Source organism: Orycteropus afer, unplaced genomic scaffold, assembly GCF_000298275.1.
Source record: "Orycteropus afer afer isolate SDZICR_OR568_19922 unplaced genomic scaffold, OryAfe1.0 scaffold00059, whole genome shotgun sequence".
In the NCBI taxonomy this organism is placed as follows: Eukaryota; Metazoa; Chordata; class Mammalia; order Tubulidentata; family Orycteropodidae; genus Orycteropus; species Orycteropus afer.
In genome coordinates this window covers 4946139-4959739 of record NW_006921646.1, presented here as the reverse complement: position 1 = coordinate 4959739, position 13601 = coordinate 4946139, and the positions used below count along the sequence as shown (strand labels likewise).

The following is a 13601-nucleotide window of genomic DNA, read 5'->3' as shown; positions in this document are numbered from 1 at the left end:
GTATTCATAGCAGCTTTATTTGTAACATCCCCAAATTGGAAATAACCCAAATGTCCATCATCTGTAGGTGAATGGATACATGAACTGTGGTATGCCCATACAGTGATATGCCACTCAGTAGCAAAAAGGAGTCAACTACTGGTATGCAATAGTTGAATCTCAAAATAATTATGCTGAGTGAAAGAATCCAGAAAAAAAGGAGTTCATACTATAAGATTCCATTTATATGAAACTCTGGAAAATGCAAAGTAATCTACAGTGATGGAAAGTAGAACAGGGTTTGCTTGGGGAGGAGGTGGGGAGCGTGGACATGGGAGTGTGGAAGGGACCACAAAGGGGCACATGGAAGCTCTTTGGGGTGATGGATTGTTCGTTCACCATCTTGATTGTGGTAATGGATTCACAGGTATATATATATGTCAAAAAGTATCAAATTGTGAGAGAGAGGGAGGCAGAGAGAAGAAGGATGGAAGGAAAGAAATGGGGGAGGAAAGGAAAGTCTAGCCCTGAATGCCTGGCGCTGTACCATATTGTAGACCTGGCATTCTCTGAGCTCCAGCCTCACTCAACACCCAAGTTCATGGGTCTGTGTGGGGAATGTGGATTTTCAAGAATGCCAACAAGCAGTGCCTTTCCCTTCAGCAGAAGTCTGCTGCCAAAGGCCGGCCAAGGTGGAGAGGGTGGCTTGCCTGGCAGCAGGAATAATGAGATGGACATGAACACTTTGGGAGGAAAGAGAAAGAGGATGCAAGGACAGGAATAAAGAGTTGAGGGTGACACCCTGAGGGTGTGGCTTCCTGCTGGGGCTGATGCACGTCCAGAGGCCGGCAGGCAGTCAGAGGTTGTGGGCTGGGATGGACACCCTTCTCTATTCTCAGAGGGCAGGTGGGGAATAAAAGTTGGTTCCCAGGGCACCGACTGCAGTTTCTCAAGATGCATCAGTAGTTCTTGCTCCCTTCTTGTGGCAAGAGAAAAATCAGTCCCACTAAACCCAAGAAGATTAAGACAGTGGAAATGAAAGCTGGCCCAGGAAAGCTAAATTAAAAGAAAAAGCAAAATTAGCTGGTAGTCAACCTGAGAAATTTTCTTCCTTATGAATTATGTCTGTTCCTAACTGGAGTGAGTCCAGAGCCATTAGGAAAACTTCCATTCCTCACATATTTCCTAATTTTTTGACGGATGCCTGAATTACCACCATTAGAATTTCATCCTTGGGTTTGGGGCTGCCATTCATATCTGTCAAAATGTCCACACCCAGCCAAGGGTGGAGAGTGGTGGGGGAGTAGGTGAGAGGGTAATAGGTTTTCAGAAGGTGGGAGGAAGGGTCTATTGAGAAACGGTGAGACTAGAGATGCTGAAGAACCCAATTTATAACTTTCCCCTAGTGGAAAAGCAAGGAAAAGAATTTCTAGGAAAGACAGATGAGATAGGTGTGGAGAAACCAGGTATCCAGGCTGTAACCAGAGGTGGAGAAGGGGTCCCCCAGGGCAGGAAACCAGTATCTGTTTCAAGATCCAACTACCAAATCAGGGGACCCTCCCGCACCCAAACACCCCAATACATACCACCACTGAGGAAAAGGAGTGGGGGTAGGGGTGGGGCAACTGATGGCACAAAGGACCTAGGGCCTCAGCCAGTCTCTCCTACTCTCAAGACTCTGTTGATGAGGCCCAACAGCCACCAACACCCCTCAGACCATTTGTCTTTGGACACTTGGGTCTTAGTTTTCACAGCTGTCACCTGTGTAGATGTGGAAGATGGGGTAGTTATTAGAGAATCAGGGTCAGGAGGAGTCTGTCCTGCAGAGAGCTGAGGGGAGGGGGCTTGTCTCCATAGTCAGAGGGGGCAGTGGTCTGGAGAGACTGTGGCTAGGATATAACACTGATATCCTCAACAATAGCTACTATTTATTTGAACATTGTGCTAAGAGCTGTATGTGAATTCACTTCTTAAATCCTCTCAATAAAATTCTGAGATGTTGTTGTTATGTGCCATCGAGTCAGCCCTGACTCATAGCGACCCCTCCTTGGGTTTCCGAGGCAGTATCACTATGGAAGTAGGATTGCCCAACCTTCCTTCCGGGGAGTGGCTGGTGGGTTTGAACCGCCAGCCTTCTGATTAGCAGTCAAGTGCCTTAGCCACTATGCTACCAGAGCTCCCTTTTACAGATGAGGAAACTGAGGCCCTAGGAGATCAGTCACTTGCCCAAATCACACAGTTAATAGGAGTCAAGAACCAAGATGCAAATCCTTTTTAAAGATTAGGAAACCTAGACTCAAGGAAGGGAAGTGATTTTCCTGAGGTCACATAGCTTGGAGAGGTGGAGATCCAAGCTCAGGGATACTTGCCCATATCTTCCCCATCCTGTTTTCCTACCCTTTTCGCTACTGCCACCTGCCTCCACCTTGTTGAGAGAAAGGAACCAAGAGAAAGTGTAGAGGAAAAATGGAGCTTGGGAAAGAAAGTAGGAAGTGATTTTAAAGGAAAAAAAGTGAGCATGTTTTAGAAAAAAAAAAAATGTTCATTCAACCCCTTTATTTAATCTCCAAAGTATTAAAAAAAAAAAAAAAAACCAGCATGCACAAAAATTCACCACAACATTACTGATAATAGTGAACATTTAGAAACTCAAAGGAATGAACAAGCAAGTTTTCCATAAGACTTTGTGGTGGAATATTACACAACTGTAAAAAATGACAGTTACGAAGCCATGTGGAAACATGGAAAAAAGGTTATAACATTAGGTAAACACTCTTTGATTCAGTAATCCCTTTTTCTGAGAATATGTTCTAAGGAGTTAATTTTAAATATGGAAAAGCTCCCCCCTTCCTTTTAACAAAGACATCTGCCATGGCTTTCATGAAATATTGATACATTTCTCTGGAGTCATTCCTTAGCCCTGGTGACACACAGAGAGAGCATATAGAGGTGGGGAATCACACTTTCCAAAACAAACTCAGGGCAAAGGATCTTCTCTGATTTGTTGATCAATATGTCACTGTGGTGTAGTAAATTACCTGGTTTGGCTTTTCTAGCCATAAGTCTTTGTAAACTCCGTGGTGGAATTTGCTGTGAGCAACTGAGGAGCTCCTGATTGTAAAAGTTATCTACCTGGGGTATTTCTGTTGAGAGTGGCACAAAGCAATGTTCTGGGAAGTTCACTCTCAGGTGCTTAGAATTCTGATGTTATGATTGGCTAGTTTGGCCACTCTGTCAGGCTCAAAAGGAGGCCTCCTGGAGGCAGAACTCCTTCTCTCTGACTACTGGCTGAGAAGGATGTGCTGCTGAGAGAAACGTGCTCCTGAGAGAAATGTGCTCCTGAAAGAAATGTGCTCCTGAGAGACACGTGCTCCTGAGAGACATGCACTGCTGGGAAAGAGACGCTGGAGACACCCATTGCTGAGAGAGACACTGGGAGACACACACTGCTGGGAGAGAGACTGTGAGAGACTGTTGGCTGAGAGATGGCAGGCTGAGAGAGACTGAGCATTGTTCCTGACCTTGAATTGTAGCCTGGTGCTCCCCTATTAAACCCTATAATCTGTGAGTTCTATGTGGCCACTGCAGTGAATTATTGAACCCAGCATACAGGTGGTGGGTGCTGCGGGAGGAATGGTTGGTGTCAGGGATGGTGAAAGGGCTGGAGGGAGGTTGCATGTCTGGCCTCACAGTAATGGGCCTTGGGCTACTGATAGTGATTCTGTCTTCCACTTGTGTGGTTAGAGGAGGTCAGAAGATGTGGCCTCCCTGCCCCTTTGGCAGTCACTCAAAGTTTTAAACAAATATAAACTAATCATACTAGTTCTACACTAACAATATGCTTTTGTGAATAAAATGATACAAAACTGGAATTCTCCAGGGAGATAGGAGCTATATATTTCCCAGTTATAGTTTTGAAATTCATAAATATAAAATTGGTTCTCATTATTCACAATAGTTATGCTATAAAGTTGTGTGAACACTGAATTAGCAAATATTGAACCATTGTTCCTAGGGGAAATACAGGTTTAGGTTCCTGCAAGCCTCTGGTCACAATGTTCTCATCAACCAATCAATACATTATCTAGTTTTGTGTGTGTTTCTGTTTAAAGAAATCTTATTTACTATATACAGGTAGTCCCTGACTTATGATGTATTGGCCAAACTGCACTCATGACTGACTGGTTTCTTTTCTCTTCTTCTTTTTCTTTTTTTAAAAAATACATCTTATTGTTAGTAAAAACAAACCAAACCCACCAGCCATTCCTTGGAAGGAAGAATGGGCAATCTACTTCCATAGAAATACTGCCTCAAAAACCAAGCAGGGGTCACTATGAGTCAGAATTGACTTGACGGCAGTAAGTTTGGTTTTTGGTTTAACCATAGTCTTTGTAACTCCCACCAAATGACAGGGTTGTTGTTAGGTGCCATCGAGTCATCTCCAACTCACAGTGACCCCATATACAGCAGAATGAAACACTGCCTGGTCCTATGCCAGATTCACGATCTCTGCTATACCTGAGCCTATCGTTGCAGCCATTGTGTCAATCTATCTTGTTGAGGGCCTTCGCCTTTTTCACTGACACTCCACTTTACCAAGCGTGATATCCTTCTCCAAGGAATGATCCCTTCTTATAACATGACCAAAGTAAGTGAGACAAAGTCTGGCCATTCTTGCTTCCAAGGAACATTCTGGCTGCACTTCTTCCAGGAGAGATTTGTTAGTTTTTTTTAGCAGTGCCTGGTACTTTCAGCATTCTTTGCCAGCACTACAACTCAAAAGCATCAACTCTTCTTTGGTCTTCCAGGGCCGATGGCCAGAATAGGTAAGGAGGGAGAGAGACCTTAGGCAGGAAGTGGCAGCCAGGGCTGACAGCCAGAACTGGTAAAGAGGAAGAGAGACCCCAGGCAGGAAGCAGCAGCCAGGGCCAACGGCTGGAACAGGTAAGGAGGGAGAGAACCTCCAGGAGGAAGCTAAGGGAGATGAACTTGTCTGTCTCTTGTACTGTGGTGGCTTGTGTGTTGCTGTGAGGCTGGAGGCGTGTCTTTGGTGTTTCAAACACCAGCAGGGTTGTCCATGGTGGATGGGTTTCACCAGAGCTTCCAGACTGAGACAGACTGAGAAGAAGGAAGAGGCCATCTACTTCTCGAAGAATTGGACAGTGAAAACTTCATAAATAGCAGTGAAGCACTGTCTGATAAATTACTGGACAACTTTATGAATAGCCCTGAAACATTGTCTGATATAGTGCTGGAAGACGAGGCCCTCTGGTCGGAAGGCACACAAGATATGACTGGAAAAAAGCTGCCTCATAAGAGTAGAGCTGAACAATAAGGATAAAGTAGAGCTTTTGGGATCTCCATTTACTGATGTGGCACAATTCAAAATGAGAAAAAACAGCTGCAAGCATCCATTAATAATGAGAACAAGGAATGTACAAAGTATGAATCTAGGAAAATTGGAAGTTGTCAAAAATGAAATGGAATGCATAAAGATTGATATCCTAGGCAGTAGTGAGCTGAAATGGACTGGTTTTGGCCATTTTGAATTGGATAACCATATGATCTACTATGCTGGGAATGATAAATTGAAGAGGAATAACATGGTATTCATCATCACAAAGAATGTTTCAAGATCTATCCTGAAGTACAATGCTGTCAGTGATAGCATAATATCTATATGACTACAAGGAAGGCCAGTTAATACTACTATTATTTAAATTTACACACCAACCACTGAAGCCAAAGATGAGGAATTTGAGGATTTTTACCAACTTCTGCAGTCTGAAATTGATCGAACATGCAACCAAGATATGCTGATTATCACTGGTGATTGGAATGCAAAAAGCTGGAAACAAAGAAGACTCACTGGTAGTTGGAAAATTTGGCCTTGGTGGTAGAAATGATGCTGGAGATTGCATGATAGAATTTTGCAAGACCGATGACTTATTCATCGCAAATACCTTTTTTCAACAACACAAACAGTGCCTGTACATGAGGACTTCACCAGATGGAGTACACAGGAATCAGATTGACTACATCTGCGGCAAGAGGTGATGGAGAAGCTCAATATCTTCAGCCAAAACAAGGCCAGGAGCTGATTGTGGAACAGACCATCAACTGCTCATATGCAAGTTCAACTTGAAGTTGAAGACAATTAAAACAAGTCCATGAGAGCCAAAATATGACCTTGAATACATCCTTCCTGAATTTACAGATCATCTAAAGAATAGATTTGATGCATAATTGAACACCAATTACCGGAAACTAGAAGAATTGTGGGATGACATCAAGAACATCATCCATGAAGAAAGCAAAAGGTCATTAAAAAGACAGGAAAGGAAGAAAAGACCAAAATGGATGTCAGAAGAGACTCTGAAACTTGCCCTTGAGTGAAGAGTGGCTAAAGCAAATGGAATAAATGACAAGATAAAAGAGCTGAATAGAAGTTTCAAAGAGCAGGTCAAGAAGACAAAGTCAATTATTATAATGAAATGTGCAAAGACATGGAGTTGGAAAGCCACAAAGGAAGAACATGCTTGGCATTTCTCAAGCTGAAAGAACTGAGGAAAAAATTTAAGCCTTGAGTTGCAATATTAAAAGATTCTATGGGCAGTATATTGAATGATGCAGGAAACATGGAAAGAAGATGGAAGGAATACACAGAGTCACTGTAGCAAAAAGAATTGGTCGATGTTCATCCATTTTAGGAGGTGGCATATGATCAAGAACCAATGGTATTGAAGGAAGAAGTTGAAGCTGCGCTGAAGGAACAATGCTCCATTGAGATGTTTCAAAAATGGATGCCATGCTGGAGGCACTCACTCGGCTATGCCAAGAGATATGGAAGACAGCTACCTGGCCAACTGACTGGAAAAGATCCATATTTATACCCATTCCAAAGAAAGGTGATCCCACAGAATGTGGAAATTATCAAACAATATCATTAATATCGCACTCAAGTAAAATCTTACTGAAGATAGTTAAAAAATGGTTGTAGCAGTTTGGGAGCTCTGGTAGCATAGTAGCTAAGGCACTTGACTGCTCACCAGATGGCTGGCGATTCAAACCCATCAGCCACTCCTCGGAGAGAAGGTTGGGCAATCCTACTTCCGTAGTGATACTGCCTTGGAAACCCAAGGAGGGGTCACTGAGTCAGAGATGACTCAACGGCACATAACAACAACAACAACAGCAGTATATTTATTGACAGAGAACTTCCAGAAATCCAAACTGGATTCAGAAGAGGACGTGAAACAAGGGATATCATTGCTGATGTCAGATGAATCTTGGCTCAAAGTAAAGAATACCAGAAAGATGTTTACTTGTGTTTTATTGACTATGCAAAAGCATTGGGTTGTATGGATCATAACAAATTATAGATAACATAGAGAAGAAGGAGAACTCCAGAACACTTAATTGTATTCATGAGGAACCTGTACATAGACCAGGAGGCTGTCGTTCAAACAAAACAAGGGACACTGCATGATTTAAAATTAAGCAGGGAGTGCATCAGGGTTGTATCCTTTCACCATACTTATTCAATCTATATGCTGAGCAAATAATCTGAGAAGCTGGACTATATGAAGAAGAATGTGGCATCAGGCTTGGAGGAAGACTCATTAACAACCTGTGATATGCAGACGACACAACTTTGCTTGCTGAAAGTGAGGATGACTTGAAGCACTTGCTGATGAAGACTGAAGACTACAGTCTGCAATATGGATTGTACCTCAATATAAAGAAAACAAAAATCCTCACAACTGGACCAATAAGCAGCATCACGATAAATGGAGAGAAGATTGAAGTTGTCCAAGACTTCATAATACTTGGTTCTACAACTGACACCAATGGAAGCAGCAGTCAAGATACCCAACAACATATCACATTGGGCAAATCTGCTGCAAAGGACCTCTTTCAGGTGCTGAAGAGCAAAGATGTCTCCTTGAGGACTAAGGTGTGCCTGACACAAGCCGTGGTATTTTCAACTAACTCATATGCATGTGAGAGGTGGACAATGAATAAGGAAGACCAAAATGACTGGGTGGGCTTATGTAAATGTGAAGTGTTTGTGGCCCACCAAGGAAATTGGATAGCTTGCTAATAATGTAAGTAAGAGGCATGGCACCCTTGTTGGGGTAAGACCATGTAAATAAAGTGTTGTTGTTTGTTGTTGTTTTTTGCCGTCGAGTCGGCCCCGACTCATAGTGATCCCTCCTTGGGTTTCCGAGGCAGTATCACTGTGGAAGTAGGATTGCCCAACCTTCCTTCCGAGGAGTGGCTGGTGGGTTTGAACCGCCAGCCTTCTGGTTAGCAGTCAAGTGCTTTAGCCACTATGCTACCAGACCTCCTAATAAAGTGTATGGAACTCTAATAATGGGGATGGGATTGGTCAGTTTTGCCATCCCACTAGGCTTAAAATTCCAGAGGCAGAAAGAGGGTACTTGACCACCACCAAGTAGACGAGATGGGAGTAGAGTGCCCAGGTCCTTTGGACCTGGATCCCTGTTCTGGGAACCTCTTTGACCCAGAGACAGAGAAAGCTATAACATCAGAGAGACAGTGAGAGATGGCAAGAAGAGGTGGCAGAAAATGTTGGCAGCAGAGGTAGAAGAACCAGGAGGCCAGCAGAAGATGGCACAGTGGGCTTCACAGACCATGGAGGGAGAAAGTCTAGTACCTTTGGGCAAGAGGCTTGCTGGCAGAGTGGGGTGCCTCTGGGCACTTATCACCAGAGCTAAAAGAGCTTTGGAACACTTGCCTGAGCAGGGCAGAGGCCAAGGGGGCACGGGGCCAAGAGAATGAGGGCCAGAGAGAGGCATTCCTGTGGACATTGCTGAGAAGGGTCTGTCCTGATCGAAGAACTGTATCCTGAGTTGTTTCTGATCCTGAATTGTTACCTGTTACTTCCTAATAAACTCCCAAAATCGTGAGTATTGTCTGTGAGTTCTGTGTGGCCATTGCAACAAATTATTGAACCTAGCAGAGGAGTAGAGAGCGCCTTAGGAGGGATGGTTGGTGTCAGAGTTGTAAAAAGGTTGGAGGGTGGGGGCATGTCTGACCTCTGCTTCATAGGAATCAGCCTTGGGCTGTTGATCTTGATCCTCTTTCCCCCTTGTGAAATTAGAGAAGGTTAGACCATTTTTACACTGTCCCATCAGTTAAATCCTCTTTTCCACAGAGGCCTACCCTGTACAACACAGGCTGTCAGGTGTCTGCAACCATTTCCAGCTTTCCTGGAGAAGGGCACCTTCAGACCATACATTTGTGAGGAATGATCTTCTACTCAGCTCTTCCACTTCCTGTCTTTTCCTCACCCTCTAAGTTCCCCCTTCTCCTAAGGCCCCACATGGTACTTACTCAGCCGCCTCAAGTACAGAACTGTATCTTCATATCCTCGGTAATAGTAATTGTGCAGGACCTGGGGTTGATGGGGTGGAGGCAGAGGGACATCAGGAAAATAACTAAGGATGTAGCAATAGAGGGAGCCACGGTCCCCTTACCCAGAGCACCAGTTTTCATTGCTCGTGAGCTTTATTTGATGGGCTTTTCAAAACTTACTCATACAGTGTCTCATCTCACTCTGCTAAGAAGACCCATTGCTGAATCCATTGCCGTTGAGTAGATTCTAACTCATATCAACCCCAAGGACAGAGTAGTATTGCCCCACAGGGTTTCCAAGGTTGTAAATCTTTACAAAAGCAGACTGCTTCATCTTCTTCCACAGAGTGGTTGGTGGGTTTGAACTACCAACCTTTTAATTAGCAGCTGAGTGCTTTAACCACTGAGTGGGCCACACAGGCTCTCTTGCTAAGAAGAATTGGGGAGAAATTCCTGATAATGTGTCCATAGTGATGTTGTGCTAATTTGTGACCATTCACAGCTGATCATTCACCTCTCCTGGGCATGACAGGTGAGATGTTTATAGTAGAACAAGAGAAGGCACCCTTGGGCCAAATGAAGAGCAGAGTTTGGAGTTTAGGGTTCATATCTGAGTGCTGCCACTTATTGTCTATGTATCTGTAACCTCTCATACCCTCAATGTCTTCATCTGTAAAATGGGATAATATTAGTATCTACCATAGAGGGTGATGGAGGATTAGATGAGCTATATTGCCCATTAAGCCTTTTCTGTAAAGAGCCAGATAGTAAATATCCCAGGCTTTTCAGGTCACATAGAGTTTCTGTCACATGTTCTTTTCTTCTTCTTTTTAATAAGGAGCTCTGGTAGTGCTATGCCTAAGGCATTTGACTGCTAACCAGAAGGTTGGCCGTTCAAACCCACCAGCTGCTCCACTGAAAGAAGTTGGGGCAATCTACTTCCATAAAGATTTACCAGCTTGGAAGCCCAGTGGGGGTCACTATGAGTCAGAATCGACTTGATGACACTGGTTGTTTTTTTTTTTTTAAATCCTTTAAAAATGGAAAATCCATTCTTAGCTCACAGATTGTTCATAAACAAGCCATGGGTTGGATTTGGCCCGTGGACTGTAGTTGCCTGACTCCTGCTTTGGTACATTTCCTGGTAGAGCAGAAGCACTCAGTGAATGTTCCTATCAGAGATTCTGACATCAATACATTTTTATGGGAGAGAAAATTGAGGCTGGGACTGCATAGGGACTTGCTCAAGGTCACATAGCCAGTTAGTGGCAAAGCCATCACTTGAGGGGAATCTGAGTGGGTCCCACTGGCTCCCTCATCCCATCCCTGGTCTCTGCCTGCCCCAACCCTGCCCAGGCTGGTCGATTCCCTGACTCTCACCGGCAGATCCGGGGGGAACAGTGCATAGTTCATCCTGCTGATATTCTCTAGGGAGAACTGGAAGGAGCAGTTGAACAAGCGGAAGTCATTGAAGACAGCAGGGCAGTCCCGGGGGCAGATGTCCTGTTGCCCACTGAAAGTGGAGATGGTGATGGAGTCGTTCCAGAAGGAGCAGGGCTGCATGCTGGTGAAGCCTCCGTCAATGTACCTCTGTGGGTGAGGAGGTAAAGTTCATCCAGGGTCAGCGGTCCTCGGACCACTCAGTGGGTTCATCAAGAAATAGGTAGGTGGGACCCTTCAAGACAGGCCTTGACACAGGTCTGGCATTGAGTGAATGGTGTCCCCAAGGTCACTTGGTGAGTTTGCAGTAACTTTGGACCCCCATCCCAGTGCTCCATCCCTGTACCATCTCCCCTAGGTTATTTTAACAGTGCTGAGGTTGGGGCTTCCAGGCCTCTATGAGGAGGGAGGAAGGGGCACACATATCCTGGATAAAGGCTACCCCCTCTAGAGCCACTCAGCTGCTGAGGACAGTACCGGGGAGCAGAGCACACCACTGTGGCCTTTTGAGAAGTTGTACACAGGGTGGATGTGAGCAGGCACAGATTACCCCAGATTGCCTCACCAGATTGCCACAGGTCCAACTTGCCTCCCTTCTTAAGCTCAGGCACCCTTGACACTCTCCAGAGCATCTTCAACCACAGCCTTGCCACCAGCCACTGTGAGTACTCCCTCAAGTCCCTCCCCACACGAAGCTTCTGTCTCCTCACCTATGAATGAAAATCAATATGGAGGGATTGCTATGAGTCAGGTCCGACTCGATGGCACATAACAACAACAACAACCCTCTGGTGGTGCGGTGCCCAAGGCATTTGTCTGCTAACCAGAAGATTGGTGGTCAAACCCACCAGCTGCTCTGTGGAAGGAAGATAGGGAAATCTACTTCCATAAAGATGTACTTCCTCAGAAACCCAATGGGGGTCACTAGGAGCCGGAATCGACTTGATGGCAGTGAGTTTGGTTTTTGGTTTAACCCTTTGGGGTGCCTGAGAATCCCAGGACTGATATGTGATACAGGCTCCATCTGCTAGTTAAATCCTAGTGTCTGGACCTCATTTTCTCTATATAAAATGAAGATGGGGGAAGGGTAGATTAAGCCCTCCCTACTCAAAGTGTGGTCTGTGGACGAGCAATGTTGGCATCACCTGAAGCTGGTTAGAGAGATGCAGAATCTCAGGCCCTACCTCCAACCTATTGGATCAGAATCTGCATTTTTCCCCCAAAGTTCCCCAAGTGATTCACATGCATGTTTAAATTGGGGGTACACTGACCTTGCTGACCTTGAACGTCCCTTCTGATCCATCTTTCAGTGTTCTGGGTTCCAATGTTCCCAGAGTTGTATTCTATTCCTGGAGTTGTATTCTATACTCTCTGTCAAAACCTAACAAGCTTGAGGACCCTTGGCTTCCCAAGGTTCACTAAATCCTTCACAAAGAGTTTAATTCCAGGCTGCTCCATAAAAGGGCAGATGTGGGGATCAAGTAAGGAGTGGGAAGTGAAAGAGTTTTGGAAACTGGATGGAGATGAGGTGTTTGTGTGCCATGAGGCGGGGACCCCCGGAGGACAGAAACACTCACCCTCCTTTAGGAAAAATGGGGTGAGTTTGGAATAGGGAATGAAAGGAAGCCTGTAAAAATGAGAGCAGTTGACTTGTCAGGGGGAAAATTCTAAGTGATTTTTAATTTTTAAATCATAAGGAGCTCTGGTGGCATAGTGCCTAAGACATTTGACCGCTAACCAGAAGGTTGGTGGTTCAAACCCACCAGCCACTCTGTGGAAGGAAGAATGGGCAATCTACTTCAGTAAAGATTTACCGCCTAGGACAAACATTGATATACAGGTGATAGATGGGTGGATAGGATGAACTATTAGTTATGTCTATGCAGGGGGGAGTGTGCCCAAGACCATGTACAGGGTTGGCAGACAATGATTCTATTTTGTGTATTTTAGATTTGTATATTCTGTAAGAATGTCCAGGTATATAGTAGAGCTGACAAGGGACAAGGTTGTAGTCACTTCTTGGCCACAGTTAGCTACCCAGAGGGAGTGAGTAGTTAGACCTGTGGGCTCGGGACCATAGTCACAGGGGACATCAAGCTCAATTGGCATGACGTTCTACATAACAACATTGTTTCATATCCTAATTTGGTGAGTAGCAACTGGAATCTTAAAAGCTTGCAAGTGGTCATCTAGGTGCAACGACGGGTCTCTCCTCATCCAGAGCAAAGAAGTATGATGTATGGAAACAGTTAGTCCAAGTGACTGGTACACCATATGATCCTCAGCCTATACAACTATGAGACCAGAAGAACTAGATGGTGCCCAGCTACCACTTGGAGGGGGATCTATGTAGGAGATCCTGGATAAAGTGGGAGAAAAATGTGGAACAAAACTCAAAATCATTAAAAAAAAAGGGGGGGGGGACTAGGTTTGCAGGTCTGATAGAGCCTGATGGAACCCCTGAGACTATGGCCCCTAGCTGCCCTTCAGGTCTGCAATTGAATCCACTCCTGTGGCTTCCAGCCAAACAAAAGACAGGCATATGAGCTGAACATTTACATTAGGTAGATTGGAGAGATCAGTCATCGAAGAATAGGAGGGCTGTTATGTACAGGGAGACAGCTTGGATGGCAGGAGTGTATGGGAGGGAAGGACACAGGGAAGAGGGAACTATGGGAAGGACATGGAATGGGAGCTGTTGCACTGTGGAATCTCAGTCAATGTCATGAGACAAAGGGTGTGTGAGCTGCCATATGAAAGGTGAATTTGCTCTGTAAACTTTCACCCAAATCACAATTAAA

At 44.7% G+C, this 13601-nt stretch overlaps 1 protein-coding gene across 1 annotated transcript in view; it reads right to left on the bottom strand.

The window, feature by feature from the left end:
* PNPLA1 (patatin like phospholipase domain containing 1) overlaps positions 1-13601 on the bottom strand; it is a 68185-nt gene that overhangs the window by 10193 nt on the left and 44391 nt on the right. The window contains exons 4-5 of the mRNA XM_007939452.1: positions 10741-10950; positions 9340-9400 (exon numbers count right to left, since the gene is read on the bottom strand). Coding sequence (XP_007937643.1) covers positions 9340-9400; positions 10741-10950 — 271 coding nt within the window. The remainder of the gene's footprint in view (positions 1-9339; positions 9401-10740; positions 10951-13601) is intronic.